Consider the following 24275-nt stretch of genomic DNA (forward strand, 5'->3'; position numbering starts at 1 on the left):
CGCCGGGGCCGCGGCGGGTGGCGGATGGGAGGGGGCGAGCTCCGCCTGCCCAGCCGCACCGAGGGCTGCCCCCTTCGCAGCGCCGTGGAAAGCGGTCGTGGCTGCGGGTGGCGGGTCTTCGGCGGCGTACGCTATTTATTTAAAAAAAAAAAAAAAAAGGTATTAAAGTGCTTTTATGACAAGGTATTTTTGTATTGCTGAGAACTATTTCTTGCTTACAGTGATTCACTGGGAGCCTTGCTGGTACATCTGAACATTAGTTCACACATCTCTGCAGAGGGCTGCCAGTTTTCCTTCGACCTCAGGGGCTTTTTCTTTGGCATCTCTTAACTGTGGCGCGTTCAAGAGAAGGATTTTTATTCTTCATTTTCGGTCTCTATATTGGGAAGCGAGCGGGGAAAAGGATGGGAAGGCAAAATCTAGTTCTACACCAAGCGGTCCCTCCGCGGTGACCTTGTGCTGGATGTCTTTTTGCTGCTTTTATTAAAAAAAAAAAAAAAAAAAAAAAAGCTACTGGTCGTGACAAGACAAAACGTGCGTCCCAGCACTGCACCGCTGCTTTTTACATTTTGGCAAAGGTCTAAACTGCTCTTCGGTTTCCTCACCACCACCTTCCTGCCCGATTTTGAATTCCTACTAAAGTACCGCTCTTTGCAATGACCACGGGATCATTTCTCAAAAACGAAATAAAATATTAAAAGAAAAAAAAACAACCAACCAACCACGCGGCGATTTACGGAGATGATACCTATACATGTAGCTAATGCACCAGTTACAGACTGGCGTTCTGAATATCCGTTTCAATGTGTGGATTAAACGCTTTGTGAGTGCAGGTATAGCAAGACATCCCCCTGCGCCCGTCCCATGTCTCATCGGGGGTCATTACAATTCGGTAATTTAAAAGGGCAGCTCCAGTAGTAAATAACCCAGTATACTCCCGTCTCCTGCACCTTTCCCAAGCGCCCCACCAGCAGCACCAGCAGCACCAGCAACAGCGAACAAAGTAGACGGCAAGGTGGGCTTTGGGTTTGCTCCCTGGCACGCCCGGGAGCGGCTCAGCCCGGCTCCGCCGGCTGCCGAGCGGTGGGACCGGCAGAGAAAGGCCGGTTCGCACCGCGTCGCGGGAGGCACAGAGGGCTGCCCTGCACCCCTGCCACCGGGAGAAGCGGGATGGTCATGGCAGCGCTGGGCGATGGGGACTGCTCGAGCGTGCGCCCCGTCGGGAAGGGGGGGATTCAGGCGGGCAGGGAGAGGAAAGTGGGCCCAGCTGCTCCTGACCAGCGGGTTGCGGAGGGCTGGGGCCCTGCCTGCGGCTCCCTGCTCCGCCACACCGGGAGCCGGGAGCAGCGACGGCCGGGCCCGCTCCCTGCGGCCGCTGCCTGCCAGCGTCGCCGCCCAGCTCGCAGCCGCAACTCAGCCCCTCGCCTGCGCCGTGCAGGCCGCTGCCTTTCCCCCGGAGCCTGTCTTGCCAAAGGTAACACTGCCACGACAGCCTTTTTTTTTTTTTAATAATTAATAGTATTTTTGCCTCTCCTGAGGCCTTTCAGGCGCGCTCGGGACCACCGGCCGCTCGTGGACTGCAGGATCCCCGCAGGCAGCCAGCGGCGCGGCGGTGGGATGGCCCCACGGGGGCACAAGCCCCTGCCAGCCCTGCGAGCGGCCGGGGCGGGGGTCGGCCCGGCCCCAGGGCCCGTTGGCGGCGCAGCCGGCCCGCCCGCCGCCCTCCTTCCCGGCCCCGGCGCGGAAGGCCGGCGAGACAAAGCGACGGCGTTTTCCTCGGGGTCGCGGAGCAAAACCGCCTGCGCCATCTAAAAATACACCTCCCGCTCGCAGCGGCAGCCCGAAGGGTAAAAGCAGAGGGGGGCTGAAGGGGGGCAGGCCCGCTGCTCCGGCACGCACACGTCGGGGGAGGCAGGCGGTGGGCACCGGCTCCGCCGCCGCCTCTCCTCGCGCACGGAGACGGATCGATTGCTGTGAGTAGATTTAGAAAAAAAACAAAATGTAGGTGTAAAGCAGGGGAACGGGGAGCCCCCTGTCGACACACCTCCCCCTGCCCCTTGCACATAAAGCAGCCGCGGCCCCCCGGGCGGACATGAGGGTCACATCCTCTTCCCGCTCCTCTCCCGGCCGGGCAAGCAGGCACGGGGCTGGCGGGGCAGCGCGGGGCTGGGGGCACCGGCCTCGGGGTCGCCGCCCCGCCTCGCCTCTGGGCGGCAAGTTTGCAGGGGTGGGATGCGAGGGGAGGCCCCCAACCCCCTCGCAGGGCCGCGCTCCCTGCCTCCCCTTGTGACCCCCCTTCACCTCTGATAGTTCGCTGGCGGAGCATTGTCTCCAGACACAACAAACCCAGAACGGAGTGCTGGAGCAGGCAGAGCTCCAACGTTTTGACGGGTGGAAGAAAAACATCAACAGATACTTTGCAATTATTTGGTGATGGGGGCTAGGGGAGGCGGGCTGGGGAGAGGCCGGTTCGCAGCAGCAGACGCTAATTGCAACTTCTACTTCGCTAATGAGCTCGCACCGGTTCATTCCGCGCTCCGTCCCGTGTCCCCCTCTTGGCGGAGCGCTTGGGGGGCGGGGAATGGCGTCGGGAAAAAGCCGTAATTTTTTTGCAATTCGTTATTCGGTTTTAAATCCATCCCATCCCTGAGAGGCGAGGTTAGAAGCGCTGGCCGCGAGCACTTCCATAAATCCTCGCTAAGGGAAAGGCGCGCAGCTCCGCGCTGGCAGGGGCGGGGGGCGTGCGCGGCACCCCCGGTCCGGCGCGGCGGAGCTGGCGGGTCGACGTGCCCCTCCGCTGCGGACCTCTTTCACACAGTCGGAGCGGGGAAATACACATTATACACACACACATAAAAAGAGTCTCAGTAGAAACTCGCATCAAAAAGGCAGTGCGAATGTATTTATACTCGGCAATCTTGCAAGCACCGACATTGTTTAAACAATTCTCTTCTGCTTTGGACGATATTATCAGTACTTTTACATTATCGTTCAATGGAAAACATTCTTCTTTTCCCCTATTTCAAATATTTATTTAAAAAAAAATTAAACTCGGCCGCTTAAATGGTCTGGCAAGTAAATAAATTCCAGGAACAGTGGGGGGAAAACGGCCATGGCGTTTCTTCTAAACCGAGCGCTTGCCGTCCGAGGGGCGACGGCTGTAGCGATACGACCTGTTTATTCATCGATTCATATAATATATAAATATCCTGAACTCATGAGTATAATAATTTGCGTTTTTTCTACTGGAGGAAATTCAGCTATTTTAAGAGTTAATGGTTCTAAATGTGTTGGTTTTCCTGCATTCTCCCCAGAGGTGATGGGAGCTGGAAGGGAGGGAGGGGGGGTCCAGTTTGGGGGTTTCATTGTTGTTGTTTTACTTCTGCTGAACGCAGCCTACAGCGGCTGACCTGAACGTGGGGTAACACACTGCACACCCAAGCCCCCTGACACCTAAAGGTCAGGTGAAAGTCCCCAGCAGGTAAATCGCGGGCCGGCTGCCTGCCCAGCTCACTTGCTCTCTGGCTCACAAATTGTTCCCTTCTGCCCACCCAAGTCGTTTCAAGCTGTGTTTATTTAGGGGGCAAAAAAATTGCCGACCACCCAATTCCCATTCAGCCAGAGAGCTTGTGAGCTCTCACCGGTAGCCCGGGCCGCCTCTGCCCGCCCCCCCCCAATCCCATCCCAGTGCTATCTAATAGCTATTATTTTGCGGCACACGCATACCAAGAAAGACGCAAGTTACAGACGTAGAAGGTCGTGAAGGTGCGCGCAACAGATGCATTTGCTTGGGGGGAGCGAGGGAGAAATATCCCCTTCCTCCAAACACCCCGCCGGTGCAACCGAGGGAGGGATTTTGCCGGCTGCTTCCCCGGCCCGCGGGCTGCCGAAACGGGCGAGGCCGGGTCAGGATGAAAACGAGCCCCTGGGACCGCAGGGGCTTCCCTGCGGGGCTGTGCGGCCCCCTCCCTGCACACCGCGGCCCCCCGACGGCCCTGTCCCGCTGTGCACGGACACTCTCCGACAGCGCTGGGCCGGCACCCACCGCCCGTCGGGTGTCCCAGGAATACCACCTCCGCTGTCGCTTCCCGGTTCCCTGGGCGCCAGCAACGTTCCCACCAAACTAAAACCACGGGGGGGTGGGGGGTGGTGGTGTTAGCTGAAAGTGACACCAAGGTCCCCTGCTCCTGCCGGGCCGGCCGGACTGACCCTGGAGAGAGCAGGGGCTCACTCCTGCGGCCCTGCAGACGGGCCTTTCAGGACGCTGCCTTGCGAAATGAGGGGGTCCCGCTCTCCCCCCTTGCGCACCCGGCTGTTCGCTGCCGCTGTCTGCACTGCCAGCCCCCGGGCTAGGACAAGGAGACCTGCCCGTTGCCCCAGGTGCGTGTGTAAAGTTTTACGGTGAAGGGGTGTGTGTGCATTGCACTGCACTGCTGCGAGGGGACCCCGGTGCCCACCGCGCTCCGCAGCGCCCGGGGTGCGGGGCTGCAGCCTGGCCCCGCAAAGCCTCCCCCGCGCAAGGAGCCGGCCCTCCCCCGCCGATGCGGCTATTGTTTCGTTCAATTAGGCTCCGCTTGATAAAAAACAATCGCTCGTTAACCCTCGCCCTCCTCCCTCCCGGCTGGTGTGTTGTGAATGGCGACATCGTCTCCCTTGACCCCCGTCTGCTTTTCTGTCTTTCTGTCCCCTGAAAAATGATTCCGCGAGCTCTGATTGAATTTTATTCCTTCCTGACCTGGCCCGTTTTTATTGCATGGACACCATCAATCTTGACCTAACGCGACGTTTGTTTATTACTTTGGAAAGAAGCGAATGGCTTTATGAGCCCCAGCGTAATTAAGCCAGGAGGGCTACGCTCACCGCGGCACCGCACCACCTTCGGGGCGGATTCACAACACAGACCAGCCGCCGGGGAGGCGAGGCAGAAGGGAAAAGGAAAAAGAAAAAAAAGGGGGAGGGGGGGGGGGGGCGGGGGGGGGAAACACCCACACGGGAAGGGTAAGTGGCATCCTCCCAGCCCGCGAGCTCGTGTGCGAGGTGGCGGCAGATAGCGACCCGTGCACGTCCCGGGGGGCACCGGGCAGCTCAGCCACACTTCAGGCCCGCCGGCTGGACACGGAGCGCCCCTTGCGCAGCTTGCCGCGTAAGCCCCTGCGCACCCTCCGCCCTGTCCCGCCTGCGCGCCCGGCCGCGCCACCTGCGCCCCTGCGCAGCGACAGCTCGGCCTCGGGCACCCCGACGGCGCCCACTGCCGCGCTCTTCATCCCCCTCCCACAAACACCCACCCGCGCATCTTCAAATGACGGAAGCATTTAGCCGAGGTGCCCGGCCCCGACACAGGGAGCCGGGGGGAAGTGGGCTGGCCACGGCGAGGGTCTGCATTGCGTTACAAGCGACACTAACGGAAAGTCAACGTTAGTCGGCGGCTGCAGCTGGAACGCGCGGTTTCGGGGAGCGGACCGGGGAGCGTTTCTCGCAGCCGCCCGCAGCGCGCAGGGGAGCCACGTGCGCGCCACGGCGCTGCACGTTTTTGGCTACGTAATCAAGACGACGCCATAAAGTCCGCGCAGTTACGTCACGCTCGTTTTCACGTGGGCACCGAGGCGCGCTCGGCTCCCGACCGTGCGCGCCCGCTCCTTCTGCCCGGCCGCACCACGCTGCCTCCCGCAAACCCCGCACCGGCCTCTGCACGCGCCGATTGCGACTCGGCACAACGCACAAGCAAAGCCTCCAGAGCAAAGCCTTGAGCTCGCCCCGCTCCAGCAGCGTCATTTTTGAGAGGCGAGGGCAGAGGACAGCGTGGCACCGCAGTACGGCCGGCTGGTCGTTACACTGTAACCCCAGGGTTACCGGTAGCGATACAAAATTAAGTCCAACCATGAAAATATTCCCGTGCTAACTTCGAAGCGCCTTTTCCGAACCTTGCGGCTTTCAGAAAGGGCCCCAGACACTGTATAACTCCGATTTGGAAGCATTCCCTTAACATCTCCACCCGCAACACTGCCTCACCACGTTCTCCATCTGACCTGGCCTGTGGAGGTAGGGATGGGGTTTTAATCCATGTCCTCTCAACTATTTGCATGCATTTCTCTGCTATTTTTGGTTATGACCTTTGCAGAGCATAATACGAACTGTAACTGCTTTAAGAAGAAATTCTGAGGAGGAAACTTAGGAGGGAGAATGTTATTTTTTTCCACATTTTCCTCAGTTTAAGTGACAGATGAGCAAGTACAAGTAAGAAGCACCAGAACCAGCTAAATGGATGGTGCCTCAAATGAATGAAAAAAGTGTTTTGTTTCCTCCCCCCCCCCCCAGACAAAAAGCAAAGCAGTAGTTTGGAAAAACTTCAGCATGAGTTAAAAATACATCACAAAGCGCTATGCTAACCTGGCACCTAATGGACCGCTCTGCAGGCAAGGCTGGGGCCGAGCATCCCTGCCGGCTGTACGGGCTGCCACCAAAGATGCAGAGGCCTTACGGAGGCACCTTCCGCTGCTGCCTGGCTGCACGTCCCGTGCCCGCCTCCGCGCAGGGTCGCACCGCATCTCTTTTGGCGTTCAGGGCAGGCCCAGTTCTGCTGGGAGACAATCACAGGTCAGAAAGGACACTCGGGTTTGCCTCCTGCTCTCAAGGGGAGGGAAGCACACAAGGGACGCGGGGTCCGTGCCCCGCTGCCTGCCGTTTCTGCCTCACAGGCTGCAGTGCTGGCTGCCTGCGGGTGGACGGCCCCGCTCCGTGCCCGCCTCGCAGCCCTGTCCCAGCCCGGGAAGGTTTCCAGCGAGCCCGCCGGGCCTTGCCCCCCGAGCAGCAGCAGCAGCAGCAGCAGCAGCAGCTTCTCATGCTGGAGGCCCTGGCCCGGCGGGGCAGCGCGGCCGGCCCACTTCGGCGCAGCCCCGCGCAGCCTGCGCAGAGACCCCGCGGCACCGCCTCCCCGCTCCCCAGCCCGCACGGCTAGCTGCCTGCTGGGGGGACCCTCAGCACCGCTGATGTTATTTTCGTTGTGAACCATTTCTGTGCGGAGGGGGAGAAAAAATTATGATAATAATAAAACAACAACTTTAAAAATAACAAAAAAAAAACAAGCAAGAAAAAGCAACCAAAACCAAGCCGCAGCACGCGTGTGGTGTGGGCCAGCCCGTCACCCTGAGAAGCGGGAGGTGACCTCCGCCGCGACCGCGCACGTCACTTCAGGAAAGGGATCTCCTCCGGGGGCAGAAGATCCCTGCACGACCTACCTGGCAGCCGAGCGGGACGTTTCCCTTTACCCCCTCCCTAACTGCGAGCCGCCCCCCCCGGCCAGGCGAGCCCCCTCCACCCGCCCCTTTTGCAGCCAGGGCCGCCGGGGAGCGCAAGTTGCGCGACTGCCCCGCGCTGCCGGGGCCGCGGAGGGCAGCGGGCCGCCCCGGGCATTAGCAGCATTGACACACGGCACTGGCTCAGGCTCTGCAGAGCCCCCCCAGCTCCCCTCATGGAGCAGCACCACTGACAACGCAACGGGCGATGGGGCCAGCCGAGCTACCGACCGCTTCCCCGCCGGTTTATTTTCGCCACAAACACGCTGCCGCTGGAGACCTCTGAGAAACCCCAAAACACAGGAAAGCCGGCGCCTGGTCGCAACAAAAATAACAGGCAAATAGCACATGCAGTCCCCTCTCTACCGTCTCCCTTCTTTAATTTACATTTTTATTTTCTATACGGGACGGGGAGGGAGGAATGGCGTTGCAGTGCAGCCCCCTCGCCGGCCAGCCCGGCTGCCGGGGGCAGAGGGAGCCCCTGGCCCGGCAGCCCCGGTGACAAGGAGAGGGGAGGCGGCAGCCACCAGCTCAGCTCCCCGGTACCGGGAGAGGGACGGTGGTGAGCAGAAGGTGAGCCCGACCGGGAATAGGTAACTTTAATTTCCCTGTCCTGGTGGAAAACAGGGAGCAGCGATTAAAACGCGCCCGCGGACCGAAGGCGTTCAGCTTTGCGCGTCCTTCCCTCCAGCTTTACCATAACCGGGCGATGGTGCGTTTGAGTTTCTCTCACCCAGCTTAGCAAACAAATAAATCTAAATAAGGCCGGTAATCTCTGTAGAGGTACTAGCACGAAAAAGCAAAGCCTACGCGATACTTAAATAAACATATTTTAAGCGAACGTTACAAAATTACTCCCTCCCCGACTCGGTGCATTCGATCTGCTGAATGTGTTTTCTGAATACTAGATTATTGCTTGGGGGGGGGAAGCGGAGCTCAAAAGCGAGGTAATAAGGTTTAACTGTAAATACCTTTGTATTTATTTACAGTGTAACCCTTAACAATGCAACTGCAATTACTGCTAAGTGTTGCCTTTAGATAAGAGATACTGATAGGAAACTGTATTATCTTGAAAGCAAACTTTAGGCCTTAAATATCTGCAATCAAATAATCTTCTTCCCAAGTCTGACTGACAAGGCAGATTCTTTTAAGTTAATGAATTTATTGCATTTTGGTGGTTATTTACAAAGGGGGAAGGTGATCCCCATTGCCCGTAGGTTCTTAATTGCAAATTGTCCAGAAGGTGAGATTCTTGATCTGACGTGACGTCAGTCTGTGCAGCACTCATCTACTACCCTAGTAATATTTATTGTTTTTCCCCTGATTTAAAGGAAAAAAGAGGGAGGGAAGGAGACACCCCCCCAAAAAAAAAAAAAAAAAAAAACCCAAACACAAACAACTATATAAGAAAAATTCTCCCAAACATACTCGTTTTAAAATAATTTCAGTCCGAGCAATTGGGGCACTTCCAGCAGACCAGTAATGTCCCTAAAGGACAGGAGTAAAGCAGAGTTATAAAGGTGTAAGGGTAGACTGTTCAAGTCACCCTGTAATCCAACCTTTCTTTTTTTTTATATGAAATAAAAGAGTACTGTAAAAAGATAAATATTACAGAAGCGGCTTCACAGATGCGATTGCACACATTGCTATCAATTCTATGAAGCAGTGATTTATATGCTTACATTATATTTAAAAATACATGTACTACAGAATATCTGGAATCTGCTATACACTGGAGTTTAGAAAGGTATGCAGTGCGTATATGAAGCTATAAATAAATATGTAATCCTTCTTTAAATATAGGTATATAGGTATATATGTAAATCTTATATAAAAATACATTTGAAATACACACACAGGGATCGATAGCTCAACATATATACACAGTTACACAAGGGCAGGAATCTAGTGCATGTACTTCTACCTCGGAGTTACCGCTTAATATATCCTTACATAGGCATATTATTTTAAAAGCTGTAATGTTGTCATACTACTGTGTATGGTCAAATGTTTCCAGGTCTTGCCCATTAATTGCTAAGAAAACGTGTTTGTTTATTTGCCAACTCAGAGCTGCCATGGGAAAGTATTTTTTTCCTAGCGGATAAGGCGAGCTGACTAAGTGGAACATATTGCAGAAGAGACCGAAAAGGGATTTTTCGACCTGGCAGTTCCTAAATGGTCTTTGGAATTTGCGCGGAGGGGAACGAGCTGTTCCAGCGACAAAGTTAGTTATGAAATCCCTTTTCCTCTCTTTCTCCCTCTCTCTAAATGAAAGTATTAAAATATACAGACGTGTAAAGGATCATTCCAACTGAATGGTAATTTATTAATAAACAAACAATGCAATACCTTCAGAATATTTTCAACAAAAAAAAAAAGAAAAATATTGATAGAATAAGATTAATACAGTTTCCCTTTTTATATATAGTGAAAAATTCAGCGTTTCAGTCAATTTTAACGTCACTTTTCAGGGGAGGGGGAAACACTTTCTGGCGTTTGGTCCGCAACATCCAACTACAAATTAAAAATAAATTACTATGTCGCAATTTACATTTTAAAACAAGTCCTTGTAGAAGAGGGAGGGCGGGGAGGGGGGGGGGGAGAAGCTGGTACTCTACGCTGGACTTTTCGCCCACTTTTAAACACGGGGCATGGCAATATCTTAAGGGATGGGGGGGGCGGGCAGGAAAAAAGTATTTCTCAAAGCAATTAAAAAAAAAAACTTACGTGTTATTGGAGTAACACTGTCCTTTAACAAACCAAGACATGCTTTGGGGCTGTCTCTGTACAAAAGCTTTTCGCGTGCGCTCGCTCCCCTCCGCGGGCGCGGCGGGGCCGGCGGCGCGGTGCTGCGCGGTGTCCCCGCGGTGTCCCCGCGGCGGGGCGCGCTCAGAACTTGCCGCAGTCGTAGACGAAGGCCCCGGAGGTGCGGTAGAGCGGCTGGCTGCCGGGGAAGGCCATCTGACAGCTGCCGCCGCCCCCCGCCCCGCCGCCGCCGCCGCCGCCGCCCCCCGCCCCGCCGCCACCGCCGCCGCTGCCGCCCGGCGAGGCGCTGAGGCCCAGCCGCGGCGCCTCGAAGACCTCCCGCGGGGCGGCGGCGAAGCCCTGCTGCGGCCCCCGCGTAGCCCGCCGCGCCCGCCAGCGGGCCCAGCTCCCCCGCCGCCGCCGCCGCCGCCGCTGCCGCCGCCGCCGCCTGGTTGAGGTACCAGGAGGCCAGGCGGCCCTGGTGCGGGTGCGGGTGGTGCCCCTCCTGGTGGCCGCCCGCCGCGCCGCCCAGCCCGCCGTGCCCCAGCGCCCCGCCGCCGCCGCCCCCCGCCCCGCCGCCGCCGCCGCCGCCGCCGCCGCCCGTGGGCATGGCGTAGTCGGGCAGCGGGTCCTCGGCGGGGCTGGCGGCGGTGGCGGGCAGGTGGCCGGGTCGGTCGGCGCCGCCCGCCGCCGCGTAGAGGCTCATGGCCTGCATGTTGCAGTGGTAGGTGCCGGCGGCGGCGCCGGCGGCCGCCTGGCCGCAGGGCGAGCCGTAGACGGAGCTGTGGCCCGGCGAGTAGCCGCCGAGGGAGAGGGCGGGCGGGATGCCGGTGCGCGGGGCGGCGGCGGCGGGGGCCAGGAGGCCGGCGCCCAGCTCGGCGGCGGCTTGCGGCGAGCCCCGCAGCGAGGTCATGATGTTGTCCACGCTGAAGCCCGGGCCGTGGTGGTGGGGCGGGGGCGGGGGCGGCGGCGGGGGCGGCGGCGGCGGCTCGGGGGCCTCCAGGCTGAGGGAGCGGCTGGAGGGGAGGGTGCTGCGGGGGCTGCCGCCGCTGGAGAGGCTGCTGCTGCTGTCGGGGCTCTCGATCTTGGGCACGGCGCCGAGCGGCGGCGCGGCGCCGGGGGGGGACACGGCCTGCGGCGGCGAGGCCGTGCCGTTCTCCGTCTTGATGTCCTGGATGCGGACGGGCGGCGGCGGCGGCGCGGCACTGCCCCCGGCGGGGCCGCCCTCGGGCTCGGCGGCGGCGGGCGGCGGCGGGCGCGGCGGGGCATGGTCCTTGAGGTGCAGGCGGTCCTTCTCCTCCTTGTCCTTGACGGCGTCCTTCTTCTTGAAGCGGCGGCGGCGGCGGAGGAAGCTGCCGTTCTCGAACATGTTGTAGGAGTCGGGGTCGAGGGTCCAGTAGCTGCCCTTGCCGGGCTTCTTGTCGTCGCGGGGCACCTTGACGAAGCACTCGTTGAGGGAGAGGTTGTGGCGGATGCTGTTCTGCCAGCCCTGCTTGTTGTCCCGGTAGAAAGGGAACCGCTCCATGATGAACTGGTAGATCCCGTTCAAGGTGATCTTCTTATCGGGCGCGTTCTGGATGGCCATGGTGATGAGGGCGATGTAGCTGTAGGGCGGCTTCACCATATCCTTGGGCTGCGGCGGCGGCGTGTAGGGCCCGTAGGCGCGGGCCATGCCGGCCGGGTACTGCTCGTGGGCCGGGTGGGAGTACATGCTCATCGGGGCCGGCATGGCCGTGTAGCCCCCGCCGGCCGCCGCCGCGGCGGCGCGGTAGTAGCTCTGCTCTCCGCCGAGGTACGGCACCACTCCCAGGGAGTTGGGACTGGACACGGAGTAGCGAGCCTGCATGTCCTCCCGTCAGCTTTCCCCCACCCTCCCCGCCGGACCAAACAGCGCGTCCCTTCCCCCTCCACCCCTCCGCCGCTCCGCGGACCGAGCTGGACCGGGCGGCCGGGCAACCCCCACCCCCCCACCCCCCCGGCGGAGCGCGGAAAAAGGGAGGAAGAATAACGACGGCAGCGCCGAAAGTCTCCTCTTCTTCGCCCAGGAGAGCCCACCGGCAAGCTCCCGCACTCCACGCGGAGGGGAAAAAAAGAAATCAAAAAAGGGAAAAAAATGGAGGGGGGTGAAAAATGTTTTTAAAAAGAAAACGCGGGAGGGGGGGGGGGAAAAGTAATCGCAGCGGAGAAAGCAACTTCCAAACGCAGAAAGAGTATTAAGAAAATAAAACCTTTGCAAAGAGGCTCCCACGCTCCCAGTTCCTTGTTCCACGGGGATCTGCAACAAGTTGTCTGCAAAGGAGGGACAAAAGTAGAGGGATGTGTTTTGTTGGCTTTTTTTAAGCGAGCTGAAGAAGAAAAAAATCCACCTTCCCGATCTCCCAGTGCAAAGTCTCCCTCTCTCTCTCCCTCTCGCTTTTTTTCAGTCTCTTTTTCAGTCGCAGGCTGCTTTGGGAAGCATCGGAAAAACTCCTGAACTTTTGAGCATCCGTCACCACGGCGAGAACTTTTTTACGCACTTACAGTTTTCTCCTTTTTTTTTCCCTCCCTCTCCTCTCTCGGTCTCCTTTTTTTTTTTTTTTTTCCTCTCTTTTTTTTTTCTTTTCCTCCTTTTGCAGGCGGCCCAGCTCCGCCCCGCCGAGCCGGGGCAGCCAATGGAGGCTGGGAGACACCCGGGGCTCTGAATGAGGAGGGAAAAAAAAAAAAAAGGAGCGAGCAAGCAAGGAAAAAAAAAAAAAGCCAGTAAGAAAGAAGGAAAAAAAAAAATCCCCGCAGCAGCCCTGGGAGTTGCAGCTCTCGGGGACCGGCCACACACGCTCGCCGCCACACGCGGCCGCCTTCGGAGCCGCGGGATCGCGCGGGGCGCTGCGTACCCGGGGGGACCCTTCCGCGCCCGCGCACGTTGCGCGCCGAGCCGCGCGAGCCCTTCCAGCCCGGTGCGTGCCCACCCACCCGCGTCCTTACGCGCGGGGCCACCCTCGCACACCCGCCCCGGGCACACGCACGACGTGCACGCCTGCACCAATGTGTGTATGTGTATAGATATAGATGTGTATGTATATGTGTATATGCTTCCACGGAGCGTTTTTGCACCCCGCGCTCCGCCACGCGTGTTTCTCTCACACTGTTACACACACACAGCGTTGTTGGTCTGTCTGCTCCGCACGCTCCAGCCGGGCTCTCCCCCTCCTCCGCTCCGGGCTGCTGCCCGTGCGGGCCGGGGGCTCCACGCCGCGGTGCCGCCTCGCTCCGTGCCCTCCCCGGCCAGGAGGCTCCGCTCACCCCAGCCGCCTTCCCCCCCCCCCCCCCCCGCGGGGACCGAGGGGACAGTGGGAGGGGGTGCGATGCCCCTGCTCCAGCAGCACCACCCTGCCCGCAGTCGGCTGCCTGCCCAAACGCTTCTGAGGAGGTTGCATTCCTCCGGCTGGCGGGGCTTTGACGAGCCCTCCAAAGCCCCTTTTTAATGAATCAGCCACCAAGGGCTTTCCTCTCTCCGCCTGCAAATCAAGCGCCCGCTGTCCCTGCTGTTTATAAACAGGGGCGCGTTGCTTTGTGCGGGGTCTTTAGCTCGCTCGTTCAGGTAATCTTTACAGACCTTACGGGATGTGCTACGGAAAGCGGGTCTTTGCTGTATTTATTTATTTATCTATCTATCTATCTATCTATTTATTTATTTATTTACTTACTTACTTGAGGCGGAGAGGGCATACTTTTGTTCCTACTCTAATGTGGACTCCGTGGTAGGTCAGGTGTGTCAAGTGGGGGGACGGACGACGACAGGAAGAAAAAGTACAATAAAATGAATGTTCCTTAAACTATTTGGCCGGTTCGGCCATGAAGGTTTGATTTGGTTTGCTGTTCCTTTTGTCTAAATATCTCAAATAATATTTGGGCTCTAATCAGAATAACACTTTAACGGGAGCTCAAAGGGAGCAGAGAGAGGGCTCAGTTATTATTTTTTTTTTAATTTTCCTTTTAATTTGCTGTTATATTTTAAGAAAGAAGACCACCTCTTCTTACTTTAAACACGGAGAGATTCGTATAGGTATTTTCACATTAGTGCATTTTACCAGGACTTCAGATATTCGAATTGCAACCTAGTGCTCTTCATTCACTTCGTAGCCGATACCTCTGAAGCTTCATTAGCGTTAATAATAGATCAGTTGAAAGGAACAAGCTGAAATCTATTTTAAGGGGTGGAATTTGCACGGGAAGACGTGTGTGTGTGTGTGTGCGCGTGTTTGTGAGATGTATCACCCACCCTGATCTCGTGACACCACAAATACGTCAAAAGACCCTTTTGGTTTCACTGATTTCAAACTCCCTTTCCACACTTTTCCCTGTGATCGATTGCTTTGGGGATCGTGTCTTTGGAGCGTGTTAAAGGCGCATCGTTTGCGTGGCGGTATTTTAGCACGTATGGCTTTTTCCTCTGAAACACCAATTCGATGGTTATTAAAAAAAAAAAAGTGTTTTAAATGAGATGCAAGTCATGTGAAGGAGGTAATTTATATAGCCTAATATCTGCTCCTTTTCATATTCAAACATAACGGGTCTCCTTTTGGTAATAAATGTCAGTCCTTTAATGGTGAATACATTATCCCGTTTAGCCTGTTGTATTTCATCGTCTGGAATCTTTCACCTGCTCCTGCCTAATTACACGTTTTTCCCTTTCCTCCCACCACGGCAGAATTAATAAATGTGCAAGCACTGGACTAGATGTCAATTCCAACACTTTATATTTTCAAAAACTTTCTTGCTTTGCTGAAAAAAAAAAAAAGAGAGAGAGAGAGAAAGAAAAAAGGGCATTTTAGCACGCTTCCATGCAGCCCAGGTCATCCGGTTTTCCCACGGTGTTACCTGCCGTTAAAAACAATTTCCATGGGCTTCCCGCTCGCTCCCAGGAGCGGCCGTAACGTGCCGCCCCGAGAGCTGGACCCTTCACTGCCTTTTTCATTTTATCTGGATAATGTTTACGGTAGCGAAGCTGTTTCTCAGGCAGAGGCTGGAGTAACACAGAGAAGTTTCAGCAGAGGGAAGGGGGACCATTAATCCGCTGCATTTTGCATTTAATATATTTTGCAATAGCCTCTCTGATGCTATAATTGCGAACTGACGCAACTGCCGTGTGTGAAGTTACATACCTCAAACCAGCAGGACTCTGGGTTCTCTAGTGGAGGCACAAAAGTCACCATTGTGAGGGTTCGCAGGGTGATTTGGGGGTTGTGTGTGCGCCTGTTGAGGGGGGAACAACGGGTCGAGGGAGCCAGAAAGATCGGTTTCCCCCCCGGTGTGCTCGGATACCAACCAGAAAGAGTCCTTGGCGCTTGGGTTTCACCCACCCGCTCGCAATGCCGAGCTGCCTTTCCCCAGCGCCCTGTCTGGTCTGAGCCGTGTTAACCAGCCCGGCCTCCGGGTGGGACAGCCACATCTGCGGTGCACCGCCGGGGTCTGCCGCAGGAACGCAGCAGGGGGCCGCGGCCGTGCCCCCCCGCTCCCCTGCAGGACCCGGGCAGCGGGCACTGCCGCGGCCGCCTCCCCCCGCAGCCGGGCGAGGGGCGCCGCCGGCTGGAGCCCCGACGGGCAGCCCCGGGCCGAGGGAGCGGCGCTTCTCGGGAAACCCGCCGAGGCTTCACGTGTGTGGTCATCGGCAACCTTATTTACGGAGATGTCAGAAAGAAAGATGACATCGGAGCGGTGGGCGGAGGGGCTACCATTTGACCTGGGCAAAGCCCAGGTGGACCCAAACAATTCGCTGTGGGTTGTCCTCTCTTCTGAGAGACCTGGAGGTGACCTGCTTTCCAGCCCCGGGCTGTTTATGTTTAGACGTAGCCAGAGCTTCGCTTCTCTCCCTTTCTTTTGGCTCCAACATCACAGCAGTATCCCTCTAAGTCCGAAACCAGCCACCCAGCCCGGCTCTCGCATCTCAGGATGCAGCTTTCCATGTTCCTTAAACAGCGGGCGACGCCGCAGGAGAAAACCGCTGACATCCTTTCGGGGGGCAGGGAGGGAAGTGATCGTACCAAATCTGTGCTTCATCAGTAGAAAAATCTATTGTGCCGAAAGTCCCCTCTCTGATTATAGCCGCTAGACCTAGGTGACAGCCATCCTTCCCCCCTCCCCTCCCTGCAGCCAGCACCTCTGCCATCTCAGCCCGTGCAATTAAGCCGAACTCTAAATGCAAGGTCTGTTTGCGTGGCACTCAGTTAAGCAAACAGGCGTGATTGTTGTTTTATTAACGTGGGTTGACAACTCCACAAATAAGCCGAGGCAGTTTTTCAATCCAGGGCGTCTTTTATCTTAAGACATAAATAACACAACTTAATACGAAAATGAGCGCTCCGTTCCCTCTGGCATCTCTCAGACTCTCGTTCCTGAATGAGAAATAAATTATCCTTTGCAGTAAATGCGGCAGCGGTCATCGGCTTCATGCAATTCACAAGAGAAATACCTTCATTTCACGTTCGGTATCTAAAAGCGAATTTAGCATTTAAGTTACCAGGGAGAACCGAGACCACCGAGAGGTCGGAGCCCGCGCGTTTCGTCTTCCCACGATCGCTGCCGCGGCCGCACGCACGAGCCGCCTCTGTGACACAGGTTGCGTCCCAGAGATGTCGCGGCACTAGCAATAAAAACAAAAACCAGGCTGTGGGAAACTAATTGTGTTGTTTCTGCTATTCAGGTAGAGTACTATCACACAGAAAAAAAAGAGAAAAAAAACCCGCAAGCGCGTAAGAAACCTTTAATTTGGTAGGGTCTTTAGCTTTGGCATCTCACACTAAAATACTAACATCTAGGGGGCTGGGGGTGTTAAAAATTCACTCCTAAACCGACAAGAAGATAGCCAGACACGGATTTTTTTTTTCTTTTACTTTCCAAGTTCCCTTGTCCCTTTTGTGTTCCTTTTCCTCCCTTATTTCCTTCCTTTCTCTGGGAGGGGCAGCGAGGGCGGAGGGGGGCTGAATCCATTGGATTCTCTGGATTCATATAAATGAAAACACACACGGAGCAGCGAGCTGGGAGCATGAACCTTTGCAGCCCTGTCCTGCTCCATCTCTACTGACTGCCTTAGCAGTCGGGAGGAGAGAGCGAGACTTATTTGTATGAAGGGTTTATTTACATTAGAATGAAGCGACAGTTCCTAGTCTGGGAAGTGATAAGTACTTGGCAAGTCATTAGGTAGCAGATAGAGATCAGCCCCTGGATACATTATTCCCTGCCTCTTGCATACTCGTTTTTGAAGGGCTGAGAGGTTTTGCGGAAGGCTGCGCGGCAGCGGTGGGGTTGCGGGAGGTGGGTGTCAGTGAGGGCGCGCAGCCCCGCTGAGAGCCGCGACTGCGCGCTGTCCCGCTGCGGGGGCGGCCCTTGGTGGCGGTGGGGGGAGCGGCAAGCCCCCCGCCCTCCGCGGCGAGCTGCGCGAGGGGAGGCCGACCGTCCCGGCCCTCAAGCTGCCGATGCCCGAGTGGGACAGCGGACAAGCAAGAGAAGCCGCAAAGCCGCGTCCTCCTAGGGCAAGGGACGACGATGCCACCGCGCCCCGCACCGTCCCGCCCCGCACCCGCGGCCGGCGCCACCTGCGTGGCGGTGGGGCGCTGCGCGGGCCGCGGGCGCCCCCTCCCGGGCCGCTCCCGCCACTGCCGCCCGCGCCCTCCGTGGGGCCGCCGCCCGTAGCCTCCCCCGCCGCAGGGCCGCCCCGTCGGGCACCTGCCGGCGCACGGCCGCGCTCTGCTCTCGCCCACCCCACGGGGGAGGAGGGATTTAAGCCCCCCCCAGCCCTTTCCGCCGTGCCGGTATCGCGATGCGCGGCCTGTCGCGGGCGGTGGGGGCCAGAGCGATGCCAGCGCCGGCCGGGCCGCTGTTTCATTTGCGCTGCCAAGGAATGTCTCTATCGCTTGCCAGGTTTGCCAATAAAACTTGCGCATGAAAAAGCGTGGCTTTCCAGGAAAAGTACTTCTGTTTTTTAACCTCCCCCTTGCTGTCTAATTACTGATGTGTTCGACCTCTGAAGAACAGCTTCGTAAAACTGTCTGGTAAATCCAGAGGCAGATGCCTTCGCACAGTTACAGAGAGATGTGTAAGTATACACATATATGCACACATGCTAATATATATGCATAGCTAAGTGCATGCATGGCTTTTAGAGTTTTACAAGGCATTTACGGGTATTAAGTACAATCGCACCAAAGCACTAGTCTCCTTTAAGGCTCCTAGGAGCTATGGTAATACAAGTAATAAATCTTAGATATCTGCATATGCACTTTTATGAAGCCACAAATGCTCTCTTTGCACAGTTATTTGCGCACTGCTGGAAGTAACCCATTACAGTTGTTGACATACAGAAAACAATGTCGTGCTCTGCAAAGAGTAAAGTATAATAAAAAGAGGTGAAAGAACAGTTTGAAAAGTTGAGCTCTCAAGATGTATCTGTTATTTTCCATGAAACACAGGGAATGCAAGAAAAAAAATGATTTTGAAATGCACCCTGTGTAACGACCGCATGGAACTTGCAGCTGCAGGAGTCCCACGGGCTGTGACCCCAGGCAAGCCCCTCTTTCTCGTAGATCTCTGTCCTCAAAACTAAGCAGTGTACTGTTTAAAGGTAAAAGAAGTCATCATTCAGTTCCTGAGCACGTTATCTCTGCAGTTTCCTAGTCTTTCTCTCTCTCTCCTGCCTCCACAAGGCCACGTGCAGTACCATTTCTGCAAAGCGATGTAAGCAGGCTGGTAGGCATGATTTGAAACAAAATTCACACTAAAGCAGAAAAAAAGCTGTGGCAGCATGTATTTCAGTGTCCCCCCAAACAGTGTCCCTTGTAGTTCTTAACAACTGAATAAAAGCAAAGCTTTTATTTAAAATAAAATATAGCTGAAAGTAGTTCTTTTTTATTCAGGTAGCATTAGCGCCCTTCACTCGACTGTTGCATGTGGGATGTGTGGTCCTGGCATGCCACTCATGCCCCAATCCCTGTCCCAGCTGTGATGGCGGCCTGGCTAATGTTTGTGCATCAGGGTGGCATCAGCCAAGCCAAACAAGGTCAGTTCCCCTATTTTGCAAAGCAGAAGAGATTGCAAGCCTGTATCCAGTACTAGGCAATTGATTTAGAGGTGCTTCACTTGATAAATACAAATACAGGTCTTTTAAGATGGAGTAGCATGAAGGAAAAGATGCTTGATGGATTATTTTTAAAAATTAAGTTTTCCATTTTACTAGATAACTCCTAAAATAGAGCCAGAGATTCTTAGCTAAGGCTTACGTTTAGAAGTAATTGCATGTGTATAACTGTGGTCAGTTGGGTGGATAAGCAAGTATACAGCTTTGCTTTAGTACGTGCTTTTTGCTCTTGAGTGTTCAGGATGCTGCAAACATGGAAACAATAAGCTGCAAACAGAACACTCATGGTTTGACACTTTGGGTGGTAGTTTTCCCCCGGTTTAGATGGGCTAGCCAGGTAGCAGAAAACAGCATTTCACTGTTCACTGAAGCCTTCTGGAGAGCTGCAGCATGTTCCCTGCATGACAGGGAGGCCCACGGAGGCAGGAGGAGGGTTTGCATGGGATGGAGACTGAAGCTACTGTAACCGTCCCTGTGGCAAGAACACCCACAGAAACAGGTAATTTGCCCCTCCCACACCAACTAACAGCCAGAAGCAAAAAATGTTAAAGTAACTTACATCATCGTTTGCCTGTATCATTACTAAGGAGGAACTGAAAGCTGTTTTATGAGGAGCAGACAGACAAGACTAGCTTGAGCTTGAGACATAAAAAACCCAAACCACTAAGATACCTGAAGGCATCCCAATTAAGTGATATTACCATCCCGATCAAGATGCAGTCATTGTTAGTAAGCATCCCTGATTTTTAACAGAGATATTCCAATTAGGTAGATTTCCTGATTAGGTGCACTTAAATTAAGTGGAGAAAACAGTGTGGAGGTAACCTGGTCGGCTTTTATGAGGGCCAGCTCCAGAGGGGGACTTTGTCACTTGCAACAGGACATAAATGGAGTCCAGACCCTTTAGCCCAAAACCACAGCAATGCCTCTTTGCCTCATGCTGAGCAACCATCTAACCTCGAAGGCATCCAGCCTTGGTCGGTGCCTCTGTCTTTTACCTGCGTGTTCCCCAGGCACTGGTAGCTCTGCTGCTGGGCATGCCCGCAACCGCCTGAGTCAGAGCATCTTGGCACCTGTTTTCAGCTGAAATCCCAATAGGATCCAAAAAGTAGGCAGAGTGGCGTCGAAGTACCCGCAGGAGCTGATCTAATAGATAATGTCTTGGGCTTTGGGATAAATTTGAAAAGAAGGCACTTATCAGCTCTGCACCACATATCTCTGTAATTTACGGGTCTCAACTCTGGCTAGAGTCTCATGGTTTTTGGATGGAGTGACTCGAGGTGACATGCTTGGGCAGTAGTCACATAGCTTTTTATGCCATCGCCTCTCTCCTTGTTACTCTGGCCTTGAGCTTGAAAGTCTAAAGTGCAGGTTCTGGAGGAAAAAAATGCAGACAAAAAGACTTCCAAACACTTTACGAAGTCCTTTAGAAAGCCCTGGGCTGAACCTGCCAAGTGTGCTGAGCAATGAAGGAAAGAAGGGTACATCTAGTTGTGCTGTCCTTAATATTCACCATGGCCACAGCCATGGCTGAAACAACTCTTGTGGCTGGGAGAGAGCTCTGTGCAAGGAGGTTGCAGTGGCCAGGGATGGCCTCCCTGGGCCCTGGGAAGAGCGTTGTGTCTCTCCATGCATCTGTTTCCCTTCAGAGGTGCTGGGCTTGTCTTGCATCTACACAGGAATGTGAGCCCTCCACCACACCTCTAGCTTTCAGCATTTGCTGAGCCTGTTTGTCTATTTTGGTTTGGGTTCCCCCCCCCCCCCCCCCCATAACTTTTGAGATTGTAATCTCAGCAGGGTAGGGACTGCCTCCTGTTCTACATTTGTAAACTGTGTCTGTGCCTGGGATCTCAAGCTGATGTGCTAATAATGAATAAGCATAATTGTCTTGGGGGTTACTCTTCCAGGATTCATCTGGAACTGATTGCACTGGGAATAAAATAGACCACTTCCTTTGGAAGAGAAGGGCTTACGGTAACCACTCAATTCAAATGATCGCTCTCTGCAGGGGTGAACACAGGTGTTGTGTTCCGTGGTGTTCGTCATGGATTTGCATAGACTGAATAGTACATCATGTCCCTCTTTCTTCTAAATTTAGGGGAATGGCAGCAGCCATCTAAACCTCTTTGAAGAAAAAGATGACACAGAGTTTTCTTGCTGACCTGCAGCAAAGGTGTGCTCTTGAATCCTGTTTTTCAATTTGCCTACCCATAGAAATTCCAAATGTAGTAGTTTCATGCAGTTATTTTGTCTCAGGGGTCTCTTGCATGTGTGCCATCCTGACCTTGTGCGGCTGTGTGGCATGCAGTAAATCAGTCCAGAAATTAATGTTCAATTTTTTATTTATTTTTTTTTTTTGTATTCTGCTTTCCCTTTCAAATGAGGCCAGATCCTCAAGCCATTAAGCTGAATTGCATCAGCTGTGGCTCTGGCTCGGAGAAATTAAAGGTGAGCACCTCTGCCAACTCAGCACCACCATGGTGAACACACTCACAGAAGTTAAGTCACTGGAGCGTGAGCAAGACTAGAGTTTGGACGCTGCTGCTAGATTTGATGTATATGTTATGTGCCAGGTAGCACTATGGAGTGGTGGTGGTGAAAACTGCTGCTTTGGGCAGCTCCAGCATTAATATCGTTTTCTTACTCTGTTCAGTTTGAAAACTGTCCATCACGAAGTGCAGTGCGCAGTGGTGGCGTAGTTCCTTTTTTTGCAGAGTTAAGTGAGCTTGTTAACTCTTCAAAATAATGTTATCTCTTCCAGTACATTTCCCATTGAATGGAAACGTTCCCATTGACTTTAAAGCACAATTTCCTCCACCTCCTCCTTCTTAAAAGACTTAATCAAGCATGTTTAGTAGAAACCTATGAGAGCTGTCTAATGACTGGCTCACTTTGCCCAGGGAAAAATGTAACTATAAACTGAAACATGATGCTGAAAACTAAGTTTAGTAGAAAGTGTTTAGTCTAGTGCGAGATGAGTGATGGAAGCTTGTATTTGTGAATAATTTATTTGACAATTGGTGGGGAAAAAAATGACCGAATAAGTTCTTTGCTCATTTTTCCTTGCCTGTCTACAAAACTGGCTGAACAATGCGCAAACAAATTGCTAATATTTATTCAGGAGCAAAGAGGTCAGCTTTTGTCAAAAGTGGTTTTAACAGTGACTTGGACTAGCACCAGATTAGTTTAGTATTCTTCTGTCCTCTGTGTAGTAAACAAAGGAAGTTGTTCTATTAGTTACTGAATTCACTGCAAATTTGCATGTCACCAGAAACACTTGTATTCTGTCGCACACCCCATGTCGTAAAGACTCTGCAGATACTGGAGCTTGGCTTTCATGCCCACAGCCAACCTCCGGAGACTTTAGAAACCTCAGTGAGTTCGACTTTATAGCCTGTCTGCCCACCTTCAGCCCCTTCTGAAAGGGGCTTCTTCGAAGTCATGTGCAGTATTGCAGATGGCAGCTGTGTACCAGGCCGAACGAGCAAACCTCCACCGCTTCTGTGAAGAAGGTGTGTTTCATGATCAGGAAGGCTGCCATCTCCATATATGATGATGCAAATAGTTGCTGATTGCCAGACAGAAGCTGCTTATTAATTATTTTTCCTCTTGGTGAAAGAGGAAATACAGACAGAGGGCAGAGTCTCTAAAGAGCTGTCTTTATTAGCTTGACCTGACAGCAGCACCGAGGTGTTTTGCTTGGGGACAAAATCCACGTTTTGCCTTGCAATTTAGTGAGCTTGTCTGCATCACCTCCTACACTTCCTCCTACAACCTTTCCCTTCCCCTATGACACACACACACATTCTTCTTTCTTGCTAGTCCTTCATCCTCTGCTACCTTTCTACCTTCTCCCATGCCACCAAATGAGCTTAGAAATGTTCTAAAATTAATATATATTTTTAACACTTTCCTATCCTCCTCACCCCTTCAGAAACACTACAGACAAATCTACTTTCTGTGCAAGACACTGAAGGTACAAGAGCAGGTCTCTCTTTGCAAGTGACCTCTGATTCCAAATTCAGTGCTATTGCTGTCAGTAGGTTTCAAATTAAGACAAGGGCTTCTGTGAGGCAGGAAAAGAACCGTGGATTTGCACCATGGGTTCCCAGAGAGGTGTCAAGGACCTTCAAGCCCCGTGGGAGCCAGGGGAAGCTGTAGGCACTTGAACACCTCTTGAACTGGGTCCTGTCAGCTTGGTGCCTGCCCACACCTCTTCCATACACCATCAGCTGCAGCTGTTGCCTGTATTTATGCTTATCCTTTTGAGAGGTTAAGTTTTCAGGTGCTTACTTCACTTCAGTATTTTCTATTCAGGTGGGAACAGCCCACCCTTTTAGTGGCTTCACCTCTTCAGGGCTGCCTGTGCGTGTGTGAGTGCAGAAAGGGGAGGCAAGGTGGGTTCTTCTCAGTGATGGTCACCTGTTCTTGCAGGAGTTGTGTTCCCCAGGCTTTCCTAGTTCCCATCTGTTCCCCAAAACTGCCTGACAGTGTGCAGGGGATGGATCGTTTCTTCTCAGAGCGTGGGATCTACTTGCCCTTTCACGCAGAAAGGCTCAAAGCTGGTCAGGGAGGTTGCAGGACAAGGGAGGGAGGGTATGAGACATGGATACATGGATTTCTTTTCAACCTTAGCTCAGGTGAGCTCCTCGTGCACATAGAGAAGCACTGCCTGATTAAACACCACAGCCCTTGGCTGTATGTGCTGTGTCACAGAGTCCAGAGGTGCACAGAAATACGCTTAACCCCATGCCACAAAGTGAAGCGGTCACTCATGGCTTTGTCCTCAGACGTGACCCAAATTCAGAACAGTCTTGTTTGCGCTTGGCTACAGAAAGCCAGCTGGGTGCCAGTGCAGCTCCTGGCATAATGCGGTGCAGTTGCAAGGCAGTAATGAACTATATGCTGCTCTCACAGCCTCCTCCCTGCCCCTGTTTCTGAGAATAAAGAAGAATGGAGTAAACCCAGGGACTCTGACCCGAGCTTTTCCCTGGCCCTGTGGGCTCAGGGGTGGCAGTGCCAGCCAGACACTGCAGAGGAACAGTGCGATGTACGGGGAAACTGTGTTCAGACTCACGCCTTTTTGCAGTGCAAGAAGGTCAGAAGGTGTCCTTAATAGAAAGAAGCGC

The 24275-nt window shown here is 54.1% G+C and overlaps 1 protein-coding gene across 1 annotated transcript; it reads right to left on the bottom strand.

Moving 5' to 3' along the window:
• Positions 1–10070: 10070 nt before the first annotated feature.
• On the bottom strand, positions 10071–12585 carry FOXC1 (forkhead box C1). The gene is given in 2 exon segments (XM_055801057.1): positions 10071–10409; positions 10411–12585. Coding segments are annotated over 2 exon segments (1701 nt in total). The 5' UTR covers positions 11884–12585; the 3' UTR covers positions 10071–10181.
• Positions 12586–24275: the final 11690 nt, after the last annotated feature.

Source organism: Falco peregrinus, chromosome 3 (genome assembly GCF_023634155.1).
Source record: "Falco peregrinus isolate bFalPer1 chromosome 3, bFalPer1.pri, whole genome shotgun sequence".
NCBI classification, from domain to species: domain Eukaryota; kingdom Metazoa; phylum Chordata; class Aves; order Falconiformes; family Falconidae; genus Falco; species Falco peregrinus.